The sequence below is a fragment of the Hemiscyllium ocellatum genome, chromosome 5 (genome assembly GCF_020745735.1).
Source record: "Hemiscyllium ocellatum isolate sHemOce1 chromosome 5, sHemOce1.pat.X.cur, whole genome shotgun sequence".
NCBI lineage: Eukaryota > Metazoa > Chordata > Chondrichthyes > Orectolobiformes > Hemiscylliidae > Hemiscyllium > Hemiscyllium ocellatum.
Genome location: NC_083405.1, coordinates 94,016,352 through 94,039,531, shown reverse-complemented (window position 1 = coordinate 94,039,531; position 23,180 = coordinate 94,016,352). Strand labels below are relative to the sequence as shown.

The window sequence follows — 23,180 nt, the reverse complement described above, 5'->3', positions numbered from 1 at the left end:
CCTCAAAGATCAGCAAGGCCTTCGTGTGGAACTGCAGGAGATGGGGGAGATACTAAACAAATATTTTGCATCAGTGTTTACTGTGGAGAAGGATTTAGAAGATACAGAATATGGGGAAATAGATGGTAACATCTTGAAAAATGTCCATATTACAGAGGAGGTAGTGCTGGATGTCTTGAAACACATAAAATGGGTAGATCCCCAGGACCTGATCAGGTGTCCTAGAACTTTGTGGGAAGCTCGGGAAGTGCTTGCTGGACTCCTTGCTGAGATATTTGGATCATCGGTTGTCACAGGTGAGGTGCTGGAAGATTGGAGGTTGGCTAACGAGGTGCCGCTATTTAAGAAAGGGTGGCATGGTGGCTCACAGCATCCAGAACCCGGGTTCGATTCCAGCCTTTGGCGACTGTCTGGAGTTTGCACATTCTCCCCATGCTTGTGTGGGTTTCCTCCGAGTGGTCCAGTTTCCACCCACAGTCCAATGATGTGCAGGTTAAATGATTTGGCCATTGTGTTCAGAGATGTGTAGGTTAGGTGTCTTAGTAATGGGTAAATGTAGAATAGTTGGGGAATGCATCTGGGAGGATTTCTCTTTGGAGGGTCAGCATGGACTTTTTGGGCCAAAGGCCTGTTTTCACACTGTAGGGATTCTATTGTATTCTATTCTGTTTTATTCCATTCTAAAGATGGTGAGGAAAATCTAGTGAACTATAGACCGGTTCGCCTGACATTGGTGAAGGGCAAATTGTTGGAGGGAATCCTGAGAGACACGATTTACATGTATTTGGATAGGCAAGTACTGATTAGGAATAGTCAGTATGGCTTTGTGTGTGGGAAATCACGTCTCACTAAGTTGATTGAGTTTTTTGAAGAAGTACTGAAGAGGATTGATAAGGACAGAGCAGTGCTCGTGATCTATCTGGATTTCAGTAAGCCGTACAACAAGGTTCCTCATGGTAGACTGGTTAGCAAGGTTAGATCACATGGACTGCAGGGAGAACTTCCCATTTGGATACAGAACTAGCTCGAAGGTTGAAGATAGAGGGTGGTAGTATTGGGATGCTTTTCAGACTGGAGTTCCATGACCAGTGATGTGCCAGAAGGATAGGTGCTGGGTCCACTGCTTTTCATCATTTAGGTAAACAATGTGGATGTGAACATAGGATGTATGGTTGATAAGTTTGCAGATGACACCAAAATTGGAGGTGCAGTGGGCAGTGAAGAAGGTTACGTGAGAGAACAACAGGATCTTGTTCAGATGGGCCAGTGGGCCAAGAAGTGGGAAATGGAATTTTATTTAGATAAATGCGAGGAACTGCATTTTAGAAAGTCAAATCAGTATAGGACTTATACACTTAATGGTAAGGTCCTGGGGAGTCTTGCTGAACAAAGAGACCTTGGAGTGCAGATTCATAGCGTTATGAATGTGTCAGTATGTACTGTATCTTTTTAAGAGAGAGTGAAAGGACCGAGAGAGGCTCAGAGTGTGCTGAAAAATTTAAAATGTAACATTTGGTTGTGAAAACAAATAGCTGAAGCTGTGTTGCTATGTTATGTAACAAATTCAAGTTTGGCCAATCAGTTTAAATTATGCCCCAAGATACCAGAATCCAATCGAATTTGCATTTTACTCTTTTGGATGACATCAAACTAATGAGACAGTCCGATGTTTGGAAGGATATAAAATCAGGTTAGCCCGAACGGCAAAAAGCAGCCAAGCACCAACAGACTGCTGGCAGAATAGCTCTCTGAAAAGTACCTGTCAATAAGAAATTTATGCAGCAGAAGACCGAAGAAAAGATGATCCAGGAAAATCCACTGAGGAAAATCTACAAAGGAGGATCGACCCAGCCGGCTGGTTTTGAAATGTGATTTTTTTTTTGTAAATCTTAATCGGGGTTTTTATTGAACTAGTATTGTAGAGTGGGATGTAAAAGCTAGGTTTAAGAGAAAGGAGTTGTAAATAGTTATTGTCTAATGTCCTCTTTTGGGCTGAAAGAATAAAATTGTTAACCTTTTCTTTGAGTAGTGATAATTGGAATAGTTCTTTGCCACTCAAAATTTCACAGATGATGGCATAAAGTGGGCTTTTCTGTGTGTCTGGTTTAAATTAGCGGAAAGGGCTACCTCGTGTTGTAACAATAGTTCCTTGAAAGTGGAGTCTCTGGTAGATAAGTTAGTGAAGAAGGCATTTGGCATGCTTTCCCTTATTGGTCAGAGCATTGAGTACAGGAGTTAAGAGGTCATGTTGCAGCTGCACAGGACACTGGTTAGGCCACTTTTGGAATATTGTGTGCAATTCTGGTCTCCCTTCTATACAAAGGATGATGTGAAACTTGAAAGCGTTCAGAAAAGGTTTACATGGATGTTGCCGGGATGGAGGGTTTGAGCTAAAGGGAGAGGCTGAGCAGGCTGGGGTTGTTTTCCCTGGAACGTTGGAAACTGAGGGGTGACCTTACAGAGGTTTATAACATCATGAGGTGCATGAATACAGTAAATAGACAAGGTCTTTTCCCTGATTTGGGGGGTTCCAGAACTAGAGGGCGTAGATTTAAAGTGAGAGGGGAAAAATTTAAAAGGGACCTAAGGGGCATCGTATTCATGCAAAGAGTGGTACATGTATGGAATGAGCTGCCAGAGAAAGTGGTGGAGGCTGGTGAAATTAGAACATAGAACATTACAGCACAGCACAGGCCCTTCGGCCCTCGATGTTGCACCGATCTGTCATACCAATCTGAAGGAGAAAGTGAGGACTGCAGATGCTGGAGATCAGAGCTGAAAATGTGTTGCTGGAAAAGCACAGTAGGTCAGGTAGCATCCAAGGAGCAGGAGAATCGATGTTTCGGGTTTGAGCCCTTCTTCAGGAATCCCTGCATTCCTAAAGAAGGACTTATGCCCGAAACATCGATTCTCCTGCTCCTTGGATCTGCCTGACCTGCTGTGCTTTTCCAGCAACACATACCAATCTGAAGCCCATCTAACCTACACTATTCCATGTACGTCCATATGCTTGTTCAATGACGACTTTAATGTACTTAAAGTTGCCGAATCTACTACCGTTGCAGACAAAGCATTCCATACTCTTACTACTCTCTGAGTAAAGAAACTACCTTTGACATCTGTCCTATACCTATCTCTCCTCAATTTAAAACTATGTCCCCTTGTGCTCGCCGTCACCATACTTGGAAAAAGGCTCTCCTTGTCCACCCTATCTAACCCTCTGATTATCTTGTATGTTTCTTTTCAGTCACCTCTCAACCTTCTTTTCTCCAACAAAAACAGCCTCAAGTCCCTTAGCCTTTCCTTGTATGACCTTCCCTCCATACCAGGCAATATCCTAGTAAATCTCCTCTGCACCCTTTCCAAAGCTTCCACATCCTTCTTATAATGTCGTAACCAGAACTGTACACAATACTCCAAGTGCGGCTGCACCAGAGTTTTGTACAGCTGCAGCATAACCTCATGGTTCCGGAACTCGGTCCCTCTATTAATAAAACACTGTATGCCTTCTTAACACTCTGTCAACGTGGGTGGCAACTTTCAAGGATCTGTGTGCCTGGACACCGAGATCTCTCTGCTCATCTACACTACCAAGAATCTTACCATTAGCCCAGTACTTTGCATTCCGGTTACTCTGACCAAACTGAATCACCTCACACTTGTCCACATTAAACTCCATTTGCCACCTATCAGCCCAGCTCTGCAGCTTATCTATGTCTCTCTGTAACCTACAACATCCTTCGTCACTATCCACAACTCCACTGACCTTAGTGTCGTCTGCAAACTTACTAACCCACCCTTCTACGCCCTCTTCCAGGTCATTTATAAAAATGACGAACAGCAGTGGAATAAACACCAACCCTTGTGGTACACCACTGGTAACTGGACTCCAAGATGAATATTTCCCATCAACCACCACCCTCTGTCTTCTTTCAACAAGCCAGTTACTGATCCAAACTGCTATATCTCCCACAATCCCATTCCTTCACATTTTGTACAGTAGCCTACTGTGGGTAACTTTATCGAACGCCTTGCTGAAATCCATATACACCACATCAACCAGTTTATTCTCATCTACCTGTTTGGTTGCCTTCTCAAAGAACTCAATAAGATTTGTGAGGCATGACCTACCCTTCACAAAACCGTACTGACTATCCCTAATCAAATTATTATTTTCTAGATGATTATAAATCTTATCTCTTATAACCTTTTCCAACACTTCACCAACAACTGAAGTAAGGCTCACTGGTCTATAATTACCAGGGTTGTCTCTACTTCCCTTCATGAACAGGAGAACCACGTTTTCTATCCTCCAGTCTTTTGGCACTGTTCCTGTAGACAATGACAATTTAAAGATCAATGCCAAAGGCTCGGCAATCTTCTCCCTGGCTTGCCAGAGGATCCTAGGATAAATCCCATCCGGCCCAGGGGACTTATCTATTTTCACACTCTGCAGGATTTTTAATACCTCTTCCTTGTGAACTTCAATCACACCTAGTCTAGTTGCCTGTTTCTCAGTATTCTCCTCGACAATATTGTCATTTTCTAGAGTGAATACTGTCGAAAAATATTCATTTAGTGCTTCCCCTATCTCCTCTGACTCCACACACAACTTCCCACTACTATCCTTGATTGGCCCTAATCTTACTCTCGTCATTCTTTTATTCCTTAAATACCTATAGAAAGCTTTAGGGTTTACCCTGATCCTATCTGCCAACAACTTTTCATGTCTCCTCCTGGCTTTTCTGAGCTCTCTCTTTAGGTCTTTCCTGGCTACCTTGTGACCCTCAAGTGCCCTAACTGAGCCTTCACATCTCATCCTAACAAAAGCCTCCTTCTTCCTTTTGACCAGAGATTCCACTTCCTTCGTAAACCACGACTCCCGCGCTCTACAGCTTCCTCCCTGCCTGACAGGTATATGCTTATCTAGGACACACAGGAGCTTTTCCTTGAATAAGCTCCACATTTCTAATGTGCCTATCCCCTTCAGTTTCCTTCCCCATCCTATGCTTCCTAAATCTTGTCTAATCGCATCGTAATTGCCTTTTCCCCCAGCTGTAACTCTTGCCCAGAGGTATACACCTATCCCTTTCTATCACTAAAGTAAACATAACAGAATTGTGATCACTATCACCAAAGTGCTCACCCACTTTTAAGTCTAACACCTGGCCGGGCTCATTACCCAGTACCAAATCTAAAGTGGCTTCGCCCCTTGTTGGCCTATCTACATATTGTGTCAGGAAGTCCTCCTGCACACACTGGACGAAAACTGACCCATCTATTGTACTCATACTATAGTGTTCCCAGTCAATATTTGGAAAGTTGAAGTCCCCCATGATAACTACCCTGTCTCTCTCACTCCTAACGAGAATCTTCTTTGCTATCCTTCCCTCTAAATCTCTAGAACTATTTGGAGGCCTATACAGGGTGACCTCTCCTTTCCTGTTTCTAACCTTGGCCCATGCTACCTCAATTGACGAGTCCCCAAACATCCTTTCTGCAGCTGTAATACTGTCCTTGACTAATAATGCCACATTTCCCCACCCCCTTTTACCATCTCCGTTCTTACTGAAACATCTAAATCCTGGAACCTGCAACAACCATTCCAGTCCCTGCTCTATCCATGTCTCCGAAATGGGCACAACATTGAAGTCCCAGGTACCAACCCATGCTGCAAGTTTACCCACCTTATTCCAGATGCTCTTGGCATTGAAATAGATACGCTTCAAACCAACTTCTTGCTTGCTGGTGCCATCTTGGGTCCCTGAAACTTGATTTTGGACTCCCTACTCTCAACCGTTTCTATACTCGAACTACAATTTTGGTTCCCATCCCCCTGCTGGATTAGTTTAAACCCACCCCAATAGCCTTAGTGAATTTCCCCCCCAGGATATTGGTACCCCTCTGGTTCAGGTGAAGACCATCCTGTTTGTAGAGGTTCCACCTAACCCAGAAAGAGCCCCAATTATCGAGGAATCCAAAACCCTCCCTCCTGCACCATCCCTGTAGCCACATGTTCAACTCCTCCCTCTTCCTATCCCTCACCTCATTAGCACATGGCACAGGCAACAAACCAGAGACAACAACTCTGTTCATCCTAGCGCTAAGCTTCCATCTTAGCTCCCTGAATTTCTGCCCTAAATCCCCATCTCTCTTCCTACCTATGTCATTGGTACCTATGTGGATCACGACTTGGGGCTGCTCCCCCTCCCCCTTAAGGATCCCAAAAACACGATCAGAGACATCACGAACCCTGGAATCCTGGGAGGCAACATACGAACCGTGAGTCTCTCTCATCCCCACAAAACCTCCTATCTGTCCCCCTAACTATGGAGTTCCCAGTGACTACTGCTCTGCTCCTCTTCCCTTCTGAGCAGCAGGGACAGACTCTGTGCCAGAGCCCTGTGCCCCACTGCTTTCCCCTGGTAAGTCATCCCCCCCAGCAGTATCCAAAACAGTATACTTATTGTTGAGGGGAATGGCCACAGGGGATCACTGCACTGCCTGCCGGTTCCCTTTCCGTCCCCTGACTGTAACCCATCTGCCTTTTTCTTGTACCTTAGGAGTGACTACCCCCCTGTAACTCCTCTCAATAATTCTGTCTGCTTCCTGAATGATGCGAAGTTCATGTAGCTCCAGCTCCAGTTCCCTAACGTGGTTTTCGAGGAGCTAGAGTTGGGTGCACTTAGAACATAGAACAATACAGCACAGAACAGGCCCTTCGGCCCACGATGTTGTGCTGAACATCTATCCTAGATTAAGCACCCATCCATGTACCTATCCAATCGCCGCTTAAAGGTCGCCAATGATTCTGACTCTACCACTCCCACGGGCAGCGCATTCCATGCCCCCATCACACTCTGGGTAAAGAACCCACCCCTGACATCTCCCCTATACCTTCCACCCTTCACCTTAAATTTATGTCCCCTTGTAATACTCTGTTGCACCCGGGGAAAAAGTTTCTGACTGTCTACTCTATCTATTCCTCTGATCATCTTATAAACCTCTATCAAGTCACCCCTCATCCTTCGCCGTTCCAACGAGAAAAGGCCGAGAACTCTCAACCTATCCTCGTACGACCTATTCTCCATTCCAGGCAACATCCTGGTAAATCTTCTCTGCACCCTCTCCAAAGCTTCCACATCTTTCCTAAAGTGAGGCGACCAGAACTGCACACAGTACTCCAAATGTGGCCTAACCAAAGTCCTGTACAGCTGCAACATCACTTCACGACTCTTGAATTCAATCCCTCTGCTAATGAACGCTAATACACCATAGGCCTTCTTACAAGCTCTATCCACCTGAGTGGCAACTTTCAAAGATCTATGTATATAGACCCCAAGATCCCTCTGTTCCTCCACCTAAATAAGAACTCTACCGTTAACCCTGTATTCCGCATTCTTATTTGTTCTTCCAAAATGGACGACCTCACACTTGGCAGGGTTGAACTCCATCTGCCACTCCTCAGCCCAGCTCTACATCATATCTAAGTCCCTTTGCAAACGACAACAGCCCTCCTCACTGTCCACAACTCCACCAATCTTTGTATCATCTGCAAATTTACTGACCCACCCTTCGACTCCCTCATCCAAGTCATTAATAAAAATTACAAACAGCAGAGGACCCAGAACTGATCCCTGCGGAACTCCACTTGTAACTGGACTCCAGGCTGAATATTTACTATCTACCACCACTCTCTGACTTCGACCGGTTAGCCAGTTTTCTATCCAATTGGCCAAGTTTCCCTCTATCCCATGCCTCCTGACTTTCCGCATAAGCCTACCATGGGGAACCTTATCAAATGCCTTACTGAAATCCATGTACACTACATCCACTGCTCTACCCTCATCCACATGCTTGGTCACCTCCTCAAAGAATTCAATAAGACTTGTAAGGCAAGACCTACCCTTCACAAATCCGTGCTGGCTGTCCCTAATCAAGCAGTGTCTTTCCAGATACTCAAATCCTATCCCTCAGTACCCTTTCCATTACTTTGCCTACCACAGAAGTAAGACTAACTGGCCTATAATTCCCGGGGTTATCCCTATTCCCTTTTTTGAACAGGGGCACAACGTTCGCTACTCTCCAGTCCCCTGGTATCACCCCCGTTGACAGTGAAGACGAAAAGATCATTGCCAACGGTACTGCAATTTCCTCTCTTGCTTCCCACATAATCCTAGGATATATCCCGTCAGGCCCGGGGGACTTGTCTATCCTCAAGTTGTTCAAAATTTCCAACGCATCTTCCTTCCTACCAAGTATCTCTTCTAGCTTACCAGTCCGTTTCACACTCTCCTCTTCAACAATACAGTCCCTCTCGTTCGTAAATGCTGAAGAAAAGTAATTGTTCAAGACCTCTCCTATCTCTTCCGACTCAATACACAATCTCCCACTACTGTCCTTGATCGGACCTACCCTCGTTCTCGTCATTCTCATGTTTCTCACATACGCATAAAATGCCTTGTGGTTATCCTTGATCCTATCCGCCAAGGATTTTTCATGCCCTCTCTTAGCTCTCCTAATCCCTTTCTTCAGGTCCCTTCTGGCTATCCTGTATCCCTCTACTGCCCTGTCCGAACCCTGTTTCCTCAACCTTATGTAAGCCTCCTTCTTCCTCTTTACTAGATATTCAACCTCCCTCGTCATCCAAGGCTCCCTCACACGACCATTTCTTTCCTGCCTGATAGGTACATACATATCAAGGACACGTCGTATCTGCTTCTTGAAAAAGTTCCACATTTCCACCACATCCTTCCCTGACAGCCTATGCTCCCAACTTATGCTCCTCAAATCCTGTCTTACAGCATCGTAATTTCCCTTCCCCAAATTGTAAAATCTACCCTGTTGTGCGCACCTATCTCTCTCCATAACCAAGGCGAAAGTCACAGAATTGTGGTCACCATCACCAAAATGTTCACCCACGAACAAGCCCATCACTTGTCCAGGTTCATTAGCGAGTACCAAATCCAATATGGCCTCCCCTCTGGTTGGACAATCTACATATTGAGTTAGAAAAGCTTCCTGGACACACTGCACAAACACCGCCCCATCCAATCTACTTGATCTAAAGAGCTTCCAATCAATATTTGGGAAGTTGAAGTCGCCCATGACTACGACCCTGTGGCTTCTGCACCTTTCCAAAATCTGTTTCCCAATCTGATTCTCCACATCTCTGCTGCTATTGGGGGGCCTATAGTAAACACCCAACAAGGTGACTGCACCTTTCCTATTTCTGACTTCAGCCCATACTACCTCCAAAGGCAGATCCCCCTCAAACTTCCTTTCTGCAGCCGTTATACCATTTCTAATTAGCAATGCCACCCCCCCTCCTTTTTTACCACCCTCCCTCATCTTACTGAAACATCTGTAACCAGGAACCTCCAACAACCATTCCTGTCCCTCATCTATCCACGTTTCCGTGATGGCCACAACATCGTAGTCCCAGGTACCGATCCATGCCTTAAGTTCACCCACCTTATTTCTGAAGTTCACCCACCTTATTTCTGAGGTGATCCTGCAGATGCAGTCAGCAGGGACACTAGTGGTGACCCTTACCTCCCATATTCTGCAGGAGGAACATTCAACTGCCCTAGCCTCCATTCCCACTATTCTAAATTCCCAAAGAGACTGTTGAAAAAAATAAGGAATAAAAAATAATCTCGTTACCGTACCAATCTGATGCACAGAACCTTTTTTTTTGGTTAGAGGAGGATGGGTGGGAGACACTGCCTGAGTAGTGTTTCGGATAACGCAACCACACCAATATATGACTTCCCAGAAGTCCTTCTCTCCTCCCTCGCACCTCTTGGCAAATGGAGGCCCAATTCCAGTGGTAAGTCCCTTTTAATGTGGAAAAACTCACCCTTCCCGGCAACCCTCTCTTCACCACTACCCCTCTCCTCGCCACTATGGTAAAATGATTTTAAAAATGAAATGACATTAGACTTTATAGGACTTTGGTCAGGTCTTAGGTGCACTTTATTGTCTCCTTACTATGAGAAAAGCATGGAGACACAGAGACTGCAATAAAAAACATTTTTGAAGATGATACAAGAACAGCAAGAGTACAGCTGCCTAGAAATGTTAAAAAGGGTTTTATTTAGATAAGAGAAAATTTAGAGGAGACCTGATTTAAGGCTTTTAAAATTATGAAAATGGTAATGTGAAGAGGATACTTTCTAGTGGACAAAAATTAGAAGACAATTACTAATAAATCCGAAGAGGAAATAAGGAGACTTTTTGTTAAATTCAGAGTGGCTAGAAAGTGGAGCAGAAGGAAATGTCTGGGAACCTGATGGTCTGCATCCCAGGGTACTTGAGGTGCCTCTAGAAATCGTGGGTGCATTGGTAATCATTTTCCAATGTCCTGTAGATTCAGAATCAGTTCCTGCAGATTGGAGGATGGATAATGTTGCCCCATGTTTCAAGAAAGGAGGGAAAGAGAAAACGGGGAATTATAGACCGGTTAGCCTAACGTCAATGCTAGGAAAGATGCTGGAGTCAATTATAAAAGATGAAATTACAACTCATTTGGAAAGCAGTAGCAGGATATGTCAGAGTCAGCATGGATTTACAATGGGGAAATCGTGCTTGACTAATCTTCTGGAATTTTTTTGAGCATGTAAGTATGAAGATAGACAGTGGAGAGCCAGTGGATGTAGTGTACCTGGACTTTCAGAAAGCCTTTGATAAAGTCCCACATAGGAGGTTAGTGAGCAAAATTAAGGCACATGGTATTGGGGGCAAAATACTGACTTGGATTGAAAATTGGCTGGCTGATAGGAAGCAAAGAGTAGTGAAGAATGGGTCCCTTTTGGAATGGCAGGCAGTGACTAGTGGGGAACCACAAGGATCAGTGCTGGGACCACAGCTATTTATAATATACATTAATGATATAGATGAAGGCATTAAAAGTAATATTAGCAAATTTGCTGATGACACAAAGCTGGGTGGCAGGCTGAAATGTGAGAAGGATGTTATGAGAATACAGGGTGACTTGGACAGGCTAGGTGAACGGACGGATGCATAGCAGCTGCAGTTGAATGTGGATAAATGTATGGTTATCCACTTTGGTGGCAAGTACAGGAAGGCAGATTACTATCTAAATGGAGTCAAATTAGGTAAAGGGGCAGTACAACGAGATCTAGGTGTTCTTGTACATCAGTCAGTGAAAGCAAGCATGCAGGTACAGCAGGCAGTGAAGAAAGCTCATGGCATACTGGCCTTCATAAGAATAGGAATAGAGTATAGGAGCAAAGAGGTCCTTCTGCAGCTGTACAGGGCCCTGGTGAGACCACACCTGTAGTATTGTGTGCAGTTTTGGTCTCCAAATTTGAGGAAGGTTATTCTGGCTATTGAGGGAGTGCAACATAGTTTCACAGAGTCAATTTCCGGAATGGTGGAACTATCATATGCTGAAAGCTTGGAGCAACTGGGCTTGTATACACCGGAGTTTAGAAGGATGAGGGAGGATCTGATTGAGGCGTATAAGATTATTAAAGGATTGGACACTTTGGAGGCAGGAAGCACATTTCTGCTGATAGGTGAGACCAGAACCAGAGGACACCGTTTAAAAATAAGGGGTAGGCCATTTAGAACAGAGTTGAGAAACTTCTTCACCCAAAGATATATGGAATGCTCTGCCGCAGAAGACAATGGAGGCCAAGTCTCTGAATACTTTCAAGAAAGAGATGGATAGTGCTCTTTAAGATAGTGGAATCAAGGGTTATGGGGATAAGGCAGGAACAGGATACTGATTGTGGATGATCAGCTATGATCATAATGAATGGTGCTGCTGGCACGAAGGGCTGAATGGCCTACTCCTGCACCTATTGCCTACTGGAAAGATTAGAAGGCAAGGGAAATTTATAATCATAGGTAACACTGAACAAAAGTTGAAGGGAGTCAGAATATTCATGGGAAGACAGGGAAGTCTAAAGTAGGTGTTAATGTTGGATATTATTAGCAGATTAGAGGTCCAGTAACCCATCTCCAGAACAGAAATTGCAATTTCTCTGAACATAATAGGTCAAATCTTAATCATAAGATCATTGGTATATTTCTACAAAAATTCTCATTTTGTTTTGCAGATCAATGAGTTAAGCCATGTCCAAATTCCAGTTATGTTGATGCCAGATGACTTCAAAGCCTACAGCAAGATAAAAGTAGATAACCACCTGTTCAATAAGTAAGTTTTCTGTCTTGCAGTCTTTAAATAACTTTTAATTAAGTTGAAGAATAATTATATCAATGCACTGAAAAATGCTGTGATTTGCCTTAGATTTTTGCTTACAGCCTTTGCTTAGCAGTGCTCCCATGTACAAAATAATGTGGCAATTTTCCCTCAGAGGAGGAAGTGCCTCCATCTTTACACTGCACTGATTTTGGAGATCAGTAATCTCAGCTGCAGGACATCTCTCCAGGTGTTCTTCAGGGTAGTGTCCTAGGCCCAACCATATTCATCAATGACCTTCCCTCCATCATATGATCAGAAATGGGGATGTTCACTGATAATTGCACAATGTTCAGTCCCATTTATGATTCCTCCAAAACTGAAGTAGTCTATCTTTAAATACAACAAGATCTGGGCAACATCCAGGCTTGCGCTAACGAATGGCAAGTAGCATTCGCATCACACAAATATCAGGCAATGACCACCTCCAATAAGAAACAATCTAACCACTACCCCTTGACATTCATGGTGTTACAATCACCGAATCTACCTCTATCAACATCCTAAGGGTTACTGTTGACCAAAGGCTCAATTGGACTCACCATATGAACACAATGACTATAAGAATAGGTCAGAGGCTAGGAATATCTTGGCGAATAACTCATTTCCTGACTCCCAAAGTCTGTCCATCATCTACAAAGCACAAGTCAGGAATGTAATGGAATACTCACCACTTGCATGGTTGGGTGCACCACCACCAACATTTGAGAAGCTTAACACTATCCAAGACAAAGCAGCCTGCTTGATTGGCACCACCTCCACATCCACAAACATCACTGCCTCCTCCACCAACACTCAGCATTATGTACTATCTACAAGATACACTGCAGAAATTCACTACAGGTCTTTAAAATAGCTCCTTCCAAACCCATGATTACTTCCAGCTAGAAGGGCAGCTGAACATCACCTGCAAGTTCCCCTTCAATCTAGTCACCATGCTACCTTAGAAATATATACTAATTCCTTCAGTGTCGCTGGGTCCAAATCATGGATTTCCTTCCCTAAAGGGATTGTTGTCAACCCACAGCACATGGACTACAGCGGTTCAAGAAGGCAGCTAACCATCACCTTCTCAAGGACAACTAGGGATGGGCAATAAATGCTGGCTAGCCAGCAATGCCCCTGTCCTATGAATTAATTATTTAAAAATTCTCATGAGCTACTGAAATCATAAACTTGCAATCAGCAATGTAAATATATGTTATGGTAGTGAATGATTCAGAACCTTACTTAGAGAAAAGCATTCCATTCGCTTGTATTTTTTAACAAATCATATGATTTATGGGATAATCATAGACTGCAATTTTGACTGTTTTTACTTGTGAATTCCCATTTGATATGCTATACTTTTGCAGTTCTTGGTGCCTGCATAAGATGTAATTTCCTAATTCCCAGATTCACTCATGCCTTTTTTTTCTAATTTTATTTTTGATTTTGTATTTAGTAGAGGGAATGTACCATTGTCAGAGACAAGATCATAAACCAAAGCTTTTCACTGTGCCTTGGTACACATGACAATAAATTCAATTCAAATCCCACTGGTTCAAGTCACTCAACTTCAAGAAAAAAAACTTGCATTCATATTTCACACTCCACAAAAGTTTCCTTTGACTTTTGTCTCCCAAATGATCAGTTACATTACCTTGGTGGGAGAAAGCTTCACCCATTAGATAACTCCAAGTTCTTTGTTATGCAAGATAAGCAGCTACTGATCGTTTCTTCTGAACAGTATTCTTATCTCTTGCTAATTTGAATCAGCTTCACCTCTCAAAAGCTAAGACTATGAAAGATATTTATCACAGGCAGAGGACTAGATTTTCTGTACAGCTGCAATGTTGTAAGGGGGTTTGGGTGGGTATGTGAGATGAGATTCTCATTTACTAAATGGCAGTTTTTTAAATGTAGGCATGGGGTCCTCCAATGTTGTATGAAGTTTTGAGAGACCACAGGTAATGAAGAGATAGTTGCAGGGTCTGACACAGGTAGCAGATATTTGAAGGAGCTGAAACTTAGTGCTGGTAGAGAATGGAAGACTAGCATGAAATTAACCATGATGTGGAGGTGTCGGTTTTGGACTGGGGTGGACAAAGTTAAAAGCCACACAACACCAGGTTATAGTCCAATAGGTTTATTTGGAAGCAGCAGCTTTCGTAGAGCTGCTCCTTCATCAGTTAGCAGGAGCAGTGCTCTGAAAGCTAGTGCTTCCAAATAAACCTGTTAGACTATAACTTGGTGTTGTGTAATTTTTAACTTTGAAACTAACAAGTGTGGGACAGGAGGCAAACTTGGAGAAAATACCATTGATATGTTGAAACGAGAAAATTAAAAGAACTCAACATCAAGAACTTCTGTCACAGATATGCCTTCAACTTGATTGTACTTTCAAAACAGACATACATTTTTACCTTCAAACAAGTTCATTCGCTGTGAATATTTTCAAGTTCCAAAGTCGGAGGTTTGGGCATTATTAATTCACTGCGTCAAGCAATCCATCAAATGTGCATCTACAGTATATTTAAAAGCTTTCAACTCTGTAAAATTTCAGTCAATTTTTCCAATACAAACTTCATACATGTAATTTTATACTGGAGATGTCTTTGTAAACTTGCCTTTCTCTAATTGAATCCTCCTACCAGGATGATACTGTAGCATTACCAGGTTTCTTATCCAGTACTAGGGAAAAATGCCTATGCTCCAAGAAATCTACAGTACTTTTCTAACTACCAACTCGCTCTTAAACTGTTTAAAATAGGAAAAGCATTAAGCCATTTTACCCTTAGAGCCTGTTCTATCATTCAGTGAGACTATGACTGATCTGCAACCTAACCTCACTCTGGAGTCTAAAAGAGTCAAGGAAGCAAAGATTTTATTCTAGCACACACAAGGGAGAAGTTCTCAGTTATCCAAAGAAATTCTCATTTTAAGAATTTGCAACATGCTCTTTTATAATTTTCAACTTCATGTAGGCTCTGTTATCCTTAGGTCTGCTAGTTTTCATGGTGACTCAACTATCCTGTCTCTCCTTTAGTTTCCCTTACAGGTAGTTCTGCTATAATACCATGGGCGCAGTTCTGTGCAATGCCATACAGTAGAAACAATGGGACCTATGGGAAAAACATGGTTGGGGAGAACCACCAAAAATACCAGTAAAATTCAAAGCAACACAGTAGTTAGCCTAACACAAATGATAGCACTGTCTAAGTAAATTTTGACCTGTTGTAACTGACCTGTTTTATGGGCCTGTATAGTGTAATTCATCAGAATCTTCAACTGATTACTCTCGATTGGCATCTATACCTGCTGTCTGCACTACGTTCTAGCCAATCTTCTGATCTCATCCAATAGTAACACTGCACAAGTCAGATCCCAGAATGAAACCTGCCCTGATAGATCAAGGACTGAAACTTAATTTCTTTCACTAAATATTGGTTTTATCAAGTTTATTGGAGGGTTTTACATCATGATGATGGGGAAACAGCTATTACCTTATTTTATACAGCCTGACTGATTTAGGGCTTTTGCCTGAAACGTCACCTATTCTGCTGCTTGGATGCTGCCTGACCTGCTGTGCTTTTCCACCACCACACTGTCAACTCTAATATCCAGCATCTGTAGATTTCGCCTGACTGATTTACTGTTCCCCCCCCCCCCCCCCCCCCCCCCCCCCCCACCACCACCACCACCACCCATCCTCCATGCCCCCAATGCCCCTTTCACACATTCTGGCACCATCATATTATGTACTATTTCTAAAAGAACAAAGAAAATTTACAGCCCAGAAACAGGCCCTTCAGCCCTCCAAACCTGAGCCGATCAAAATCCACTGTCTAAACCTGTCACCCAATTCCTAAGCATCTGTATTACTCTGCTCCCCATCTACTCATGCATCCGTCCAGACGCATCTTAAATGAATCTGCTGTGCCTGCCTCTACTATCTCTGCTGGCAACGCGTTCCAGGTACCCACCACCCTCTGTGTAAATTATTTGCCACGTTCCCCTTAAACTTTCCAACTCTCACCTTGAAAGCATGACCTTTCGTTATTGAATCCTTCACCCTGGGATAAAGCTTATCTCTATCTACCCTGTCTGTACTCTTTCTGATTTTTAACACATTAATCAGGTCCCCCCTCAATCGCCTTGTCTCTAATGAAAACAAACCTAACCTACTCAACTTCTCTTCATAACTAGCACCTTCCATACCAGGCAACATGCTCATAAAATATCTCTGCACCCTCTCCAAAGTGTCCACATCCTTTTGGTAATGTGGTGACTAGAACTGTACACTATTCTAAATGTGGCCAAACCAATGTCGTGTACAATTTTAACATGACCTGCCAGCTCTTATACTCAATACCCCGTCTGATGAAGGCAAGCACACCATAAGCCGCCTTGACCACTCTATCCACCTGTGCAGCAACCTTCATGGTACAGTAGATCTGAACTCCCAGATCTCTCTGCTCATCAATTTTTCCCAAGGCCCTTCCGTTTACTGTATAATTCGCTCTAGAATTAGACTTCCCAAAATGCATCACCTCACATTTGCCTGGATTGAATTCCATCTGCCGCTTCTCCGCCCAACTCTCCAGTCTATCTATATTCTCCAGTATTCTTTAACAGTCCTCTATGCTTTCTGCTACCCCACCAACCTTCGTGTCATTTACAAACTTGCTGATCATACCAACAGTGCTCTCTTCCATATCATTTATGTATATCACAAACAACAGTGGCCCCAACACTGATCCCTGTAGAACACCACTGGTCACCTTTCTCCATTTTAAGGAATTCCTTCAACTACTACTCTCTGTCTCCTGTAGCTCAACCAGTTCTTTATCTGCCTAGCTAGAACACCTTGCACACCATGAACTCCCAAAACAACTCACTACTTCCTGCATATCCCAGTATTGACCAATATCCATGGTGCAGCATTATCTTTAAAAAGATATTGTGCACCCAACCAGCAGCTGTAAATCCGAGCTACCATGTGTGGTTCTTGACATTGGCCCTAGACGTGGCAGACAGGTGGAAAATCTGTGCCTCACTATGTGAAGAAAGTGAGGACTGTAGATGCTAGAGATCAGAGTCTAAAGAACAACTGGTCAAGCAGCATCTGAGGAGCAGGCCTCTCTTGTGGGTAGGGGCATAGAGATATTGCTGATGGGGTGATGCAGAGGCAGACCATGTTTTTCTCCCTTGCCAACAAAGGATGCATTTTCCTGGAACCACGCCAACATGGATCGGGATTACCATGCAAGGCAGTGCAGTCTCAATCATCTGAAGGAATGAACAGAATGTAGGAAGAAGATCAATGACATTCTCCACTCTGCCAGTGGAAAAGCCACCACCTTCTCGTTGATACCTCAACTCACTCTATCTCTGTTACTGTGTCCACCATTTCCTGCAACATCTTCCCTATTCACTCTAATCCTCTCTAACATCTGACCCTGACTAACCCTGAATCTCACCCCTTCAGGACATCTCCACACATGCATCAAAAGTAACAGTGTACCACCCATCTTTCTCTCCCTCACCTGTGCAAAGTTTCCTGACTTGGACCACCCTAGCAGCTGACTGATCATGTCTAAGCCCCTGTACTGGTTTTTGTTTTGCAGTTGTTTACCATAGTGATTAGTGACTGAAACAGATTCATGTGTTTGCAGATATTCTTTAACATCTAAACATATTTTTAAACAAAAAGAGAGAGAAAAAACTCAATAGAAACAACAAAGCCAAGTTTCAAACTGCTCCTCAACACTCCTTTTAACTGTTTGTCAATTCGAGTGAAATTTTATTCTTATCTTAATGCTCTAAGGTTTAAAATGAACAGATTGCTCCCAGCTTCTTGTCCTCAGGCTGTAGAGACACTTTCATGACGCTTTTCCAAGTCCACTAGCACAAACATTTCACAATACTTTTCACAAAGCTCTTCGTGAGAAAGCACACAAGTCGACTGATTGTGTGATGCCAACACGTAGTCCAGTCCTCCGTGCACCCGATACCTAGTACCATGGATGAGAATCGAGTAACAGCGAACAGGAGTTCGCTTTATTAAAAAAAATGGTTGGCAATTCACAAATGGAGTTACAGACAAATCACATTTAATAAAAGCACATTATAGGAGAACTACCTGTTTCTCCTTACTTTCTGTAGCAATGAATAATATGCTGACACACAGGATGTCATAACTGCTTAACTGATGTTCCCAAAACCAATCACGACAGAAAGAACTTGAGCGTAACTATAGCACTTCTTTCAAGACTAACAGGCACCTGAGTTTTAACCAAATTTATATTAACCCAAATACCCATCTGTGCCCATTTACCTTTTAAACAAGAAAGCCAAAAATGTACCAATGTCAGATTTCAAATTGGTCTGTTATCACCTATGTTTGTGAAAGTGTGTTCAAACTTGTACCATGTCTTGAACTGTTTCCTCACTTGATTCCTGAGATGTCGGGCTCTAATTTAATACAATATCCAATTGTCCTTGACTTGGATATGTGAAAATAGTTTTTATATATCTTATCTGATTAATATTTGGAAGCTTTAATCAAATTATTCCATAGCCTTCCAATTTGAAGGAATTCAAACCTCCTTTATGTATTCTGTCTTAATTTAAACCTTGAAGTCAAGCTTATCATTATGGCATATCTACATTGTACTTACTGTAAAGCCCATACATCTTTTCTAATGTGGGATGCACACGTATGGTCAAATAGAGCTCTATAACTGAAGCAAGACTTCATTCTATTTTAATCCTCTCCCTATAACGACCATTCAATTGGCTTATTTATTATTATCTAGACGGGTTTATTTAATCATCTAAATACCTGGATCCTTACTCTCTGGGCTTATACTAGTTTCTAGCTTTTTACCATTCAAGAAGTACCACTTGCTACCCATTTTAGATTGAAAATGGATAATCTCATTTGTCTACATTAAAATCCATTTGCTGTATTTTTGCCCATTCATTGTAAAAAGAAAATGACAGATTTAACATTCCATTTTCAACTACAGTGGCTACCTTGTCATCCGTCTTCATGGTATTTGCAAATTTGGAATGAGGCTCTGTATCCCTCATTAATCAAGACAATGAACAGTGGAGGCCCAAACATAGTGCCTTGAGGGACTTCACTATCACATTCTGCCAATTAGAGTCATTGTCCTTTATTCCTATTCTCTGCTGACTGTCACTTGCCCAATTTCCTACACAGATCAACAATGTACAAATAATTTCATGTGCTTCAATTTTGGCTAACAGTCTTTTATGAGAGCGTGTATCAAATACTTCCTGCAGTCCACATTCGTAAGAACAGACATTCCCCTATCCACTACTTGAGATTCCTTTTCAAAAACTTCAATCAGAGTTGTCAGGTGTGATCAACGCATTGCAAATTCATTTGGCTTTTGTTCAACTGAAAATTTTCAAGTTACCATCATTTTAATTGTTAAAGTCTATGAATAATAAAGCATTATACTGAAAGTTCAGACTATGTATACAACATAGGCAGAATTAACCTTAGTATCCCTCTCCTGCCCTGTTTTATTTTACCCTGGTATACCTGCACTTTATCTTGACTTCTGTGTATAGTGTCAAAAGCTTTTTTTAAACCAAAAACATCTGTTTCTTTTTATTGTGGTAATAGACTATTTTGTTCTCTCCATAATTAGTTGGATTGACCTTACTTATATAGGTGTTATCTAAGAGATTTAATTTATTTACCAGGGAGAATATGCCAAGTCACTTTAAATTTAAGGAGTACTGCCCTATGGTGTTCCGAAATTTGAGAGAGAGGTTTGCAATTGATGATCAGGATTACCAGGTAGGTCTGTGTTACAATCACTTCATAACTGTGATGGCATGAAATATTCTCCATCAATTTTTTTTCCAGTCAGTTGGTGAATTTGTTTTCTAATATCACTCTGTTGATGTAATGCTGAACTTATTTGTGACTCCAAACCCAGAATAGCACTTCCGTTAAATGATTTTGCCTTGGATGGTTGAGGTGCTTTTGTGGGTTTGGGGATAGATTGTTGAAAGCGGTTTGTTCAGTCTAAATTTAAAATTAATAATTGGAACTCTGTATTCTATTTAGTAATCTCTTAATCAGTGAGCAATGGATCAAATTGTCTGAGTTCACCTACTTGTTTCAAGTAGCCTTCAAGGGATGGAAACTTAGTGTAGCTGTAAAGTAAAATGAATATTGGTAGAATGTTCCAGTTCTTTGAATGAAAAGATGAAATTGAAAATTCACAGCAACAATTAATTCAGTGGAAGGGAATTAGTGGACCAAGCTATACGGAATCTATAAAACAGTTTTTCTTTCAAAGAAAATGAAGGGGTCGTTACCATCAGAGAAACTATGAGCATTTATTTGCAAATAAAAATACTATTTCCCAGTGTATTAATGATCAATTTCAACTATCTTTCCAAGGCTACAAACAATCAGAACACTTAGCAAATTTATTTTGGTCTTGTATTATTTGTGAGTTGGATTATTTGTATAATGTAGTTCTACATTGAATTGGTATGTATTAGCTAATTTACAAATAATTATTAAGGTTAATGTTGTGTGCTTACCATAGATGAAAATTCTGTGCTCCCAGCAGGTACTCTGTTCACTGGAAGTTCAGGTCAGAAATTCAGGACTAAAGTCCTATGTCCAAAGCATACTCTTTTCAAGCAAGGCTGATTCACTGGTAGCACGCACGATCATAGAATGCCTTTCCATTCCTTAACTGTAGAAACTAATAAAGTCAAAGGCTTAGTTTGTGATTCAAACCCAGATGTCACCAGGCAACTATACAAATATATATAGAACGTTTGAAATAAACCAAAAGTGATCATTTCACTTCTAACAATTCCAGTTTTTGTTTTCTGTGCTTTTTAAGGACTTGATTTTCAATCTAATGAAATGAACCAGAAATGTAGATATGTAAATTCTTCAAAATCTGCAGTGTGGTGATTTTCATACTTCACTCCGAGAATCCCTGAACATGTTGACACATTCCCCGATTTTCAAACAAAACGTTCACTCAAAGAAGAATAATGCCATTTGTCAAAAGACATTTATGTTTTGGATCAATAGGAGTGAAGATCAGTAAGTGTGAGGGATACTTGGCATGAAGGAGACAGAGGCTGAATGGATATACCTGGGAATATCATTCAATGTGGAAAGTCGGAGCAGAGGGCAACGTAGATGCTTTAAGTAAGCTTTATTGCAAGAAATGTGTTGAGTGGTGACTTTGGTGAATGACAACGAGGATGTACAATTGTTTCCGACTTTTTTTCCTCAGCAAATTCATTAGTTAATAAGAATGTTCAATTATGATCAGTCTTTAAATTACTGTAAATTGTACAAACATACTATTTTTGGATTTAACAGAGAAACACCAGAAATAATGAAAGTCAGGGCCAATATAGGGCTAATAAAGTACTACAAGTAATCCAAAGCAGACTAAAGTTAATATAAGAGGAACAAAATTAAGATTTGCCACCTCAGTTCAATCAGGTGGAATTTGCGGCCTGTAAAATGTGGGAAGTATTGAACCATCCTGGTATCTCAGATGACCCTATGTTTAAGTCGTCCTGCCAACTGCAGAAACCTGAGTTGTGGCGATTCAGTGGTGGCTGGCATCATGGTGGTGCACCTCACTTACAGCGGTCTTGTGCAAACCCGCGTTATAGAAAAACAGCGCTTAAAGTGTTGACATTATAATCATGATACAACCAACACACACTTTAAAAGTTCATGCTATAGAAATAGTGTCCCCAATTTGTCAATTGCGTCACAGTGAACTCATGTTGACCAAAGTGCGTTATAACAGAATGACCTGTATGTCAATAGCATCTTCAGAGAGGCAATCACGTTGCTGCTCAATGGCCTGGAGTCAGAAAGGGAATGAGTAACTGCTGGGTAATCCAGAGAAACAGGCTAGTGATTAAGGAACCCTTTGAAGTCCTGCTCACAAATTGGTTTTCTGCTGTGGATGCTGATGACGTGATTGCCTCTCTGAAGATGCTATCGACAGACAGGTCGTTCTGTTATGATGCACGTTTGGTCAACATGAATTCACTGTGACGCAATTGACAAATTGGGGACACTATTTCTATAGCGCAAACTTTTAAAATATGTGCTGGCTGTGTCATGATTATAATGCCAATACATTAAGCGCTGTTTCTAAAACACAATTTTTCTATAACGCAGGTTTGCGCAAGACCGCTGTAAGTGAAGAGCACCGCCATGATGCTAGCCACCACTGAATTGCCACAACTCATGGCTCAGGGATGGGCAGGACTGGCAGCTTAATGTTCCAGGATACAAATGCTACAGGAAGGATAGAAAGGGAGGCAAGAGAGAAGGGGGAGTGGCATTTTTGATCAGGGATAACATTACAGCTGTGCTGAGGGAGGATATTCCCGGAAATACATCCAGGGAAGTTATTTGGGTGGAACTGAGAAATAAGAAAGGGATGATCACCTTATTGGGATTGTATTATAGACACCCCCCCCCCCCCCCCCCCCCCCCCCCCACCCATAGAGGGATTTTGAGAAACAAACATGTAAGGAGATCTCAGCTCTCTGTAAGAATAATAGGGTAGTTATGGTAGAGGATTTGAAGCTTCCAAACATCGACTGGGACTGCCACAGTGTTAAAGGTTTAGATGGAGAGGAATTTCTTAAGTGCGTACAAGACAATTTTCTGATTCAGTATGTGGATGTACCTACGAGAGAAGGTGCAAACCTTGACCTACTCTTGGGAAATAAGGCAGAGCAGGTGACTGAGGTGTCAGTGGGGGAGCACTTTGGGGCCAGCTACCATAATTCTATTCGTTTTAAAATCGTGATGGAAAAGGATAGACCAGATCTAAAAGCTGAAGTTCTAAATTGGAGAAAGGCCAATTTTGACAGTATTAGGCAAGAACTTTTGAAAGCTGATTAGAGGCAGATG

The 23,180-nt window shown here is 42.0% G+C and overlaps 1 protein-coding gene across 1 annotated transcript in view; it reads left to right on the top strand.

Moving 5' to 3' along the window:
* The window catches only part of pip4k2aa (phosphatidylinositol-5-phosphate 4-kinase, type II, alpha a), a 241,269-nt gene that overhangs the window by 121,992 nt on the left and 96,097 nt on the right, over positions 1 to 23,180 (top strand). Inside the window, exons 2-3 of the mRNA XM_060825576.1 lie at positions 12,090 to 12,187; positions 19,955 to 20,051. Coding sequence (XP_060681559.1) covers positions 12,090 to 12,187; positions 19,955 to 20,051 — 195 coding nt within the window. The remainder of the gene's footprint in view (positions 1 to 12,089; positions 12,188 to 19,954; positions 20,052 to 23,180) is intronic.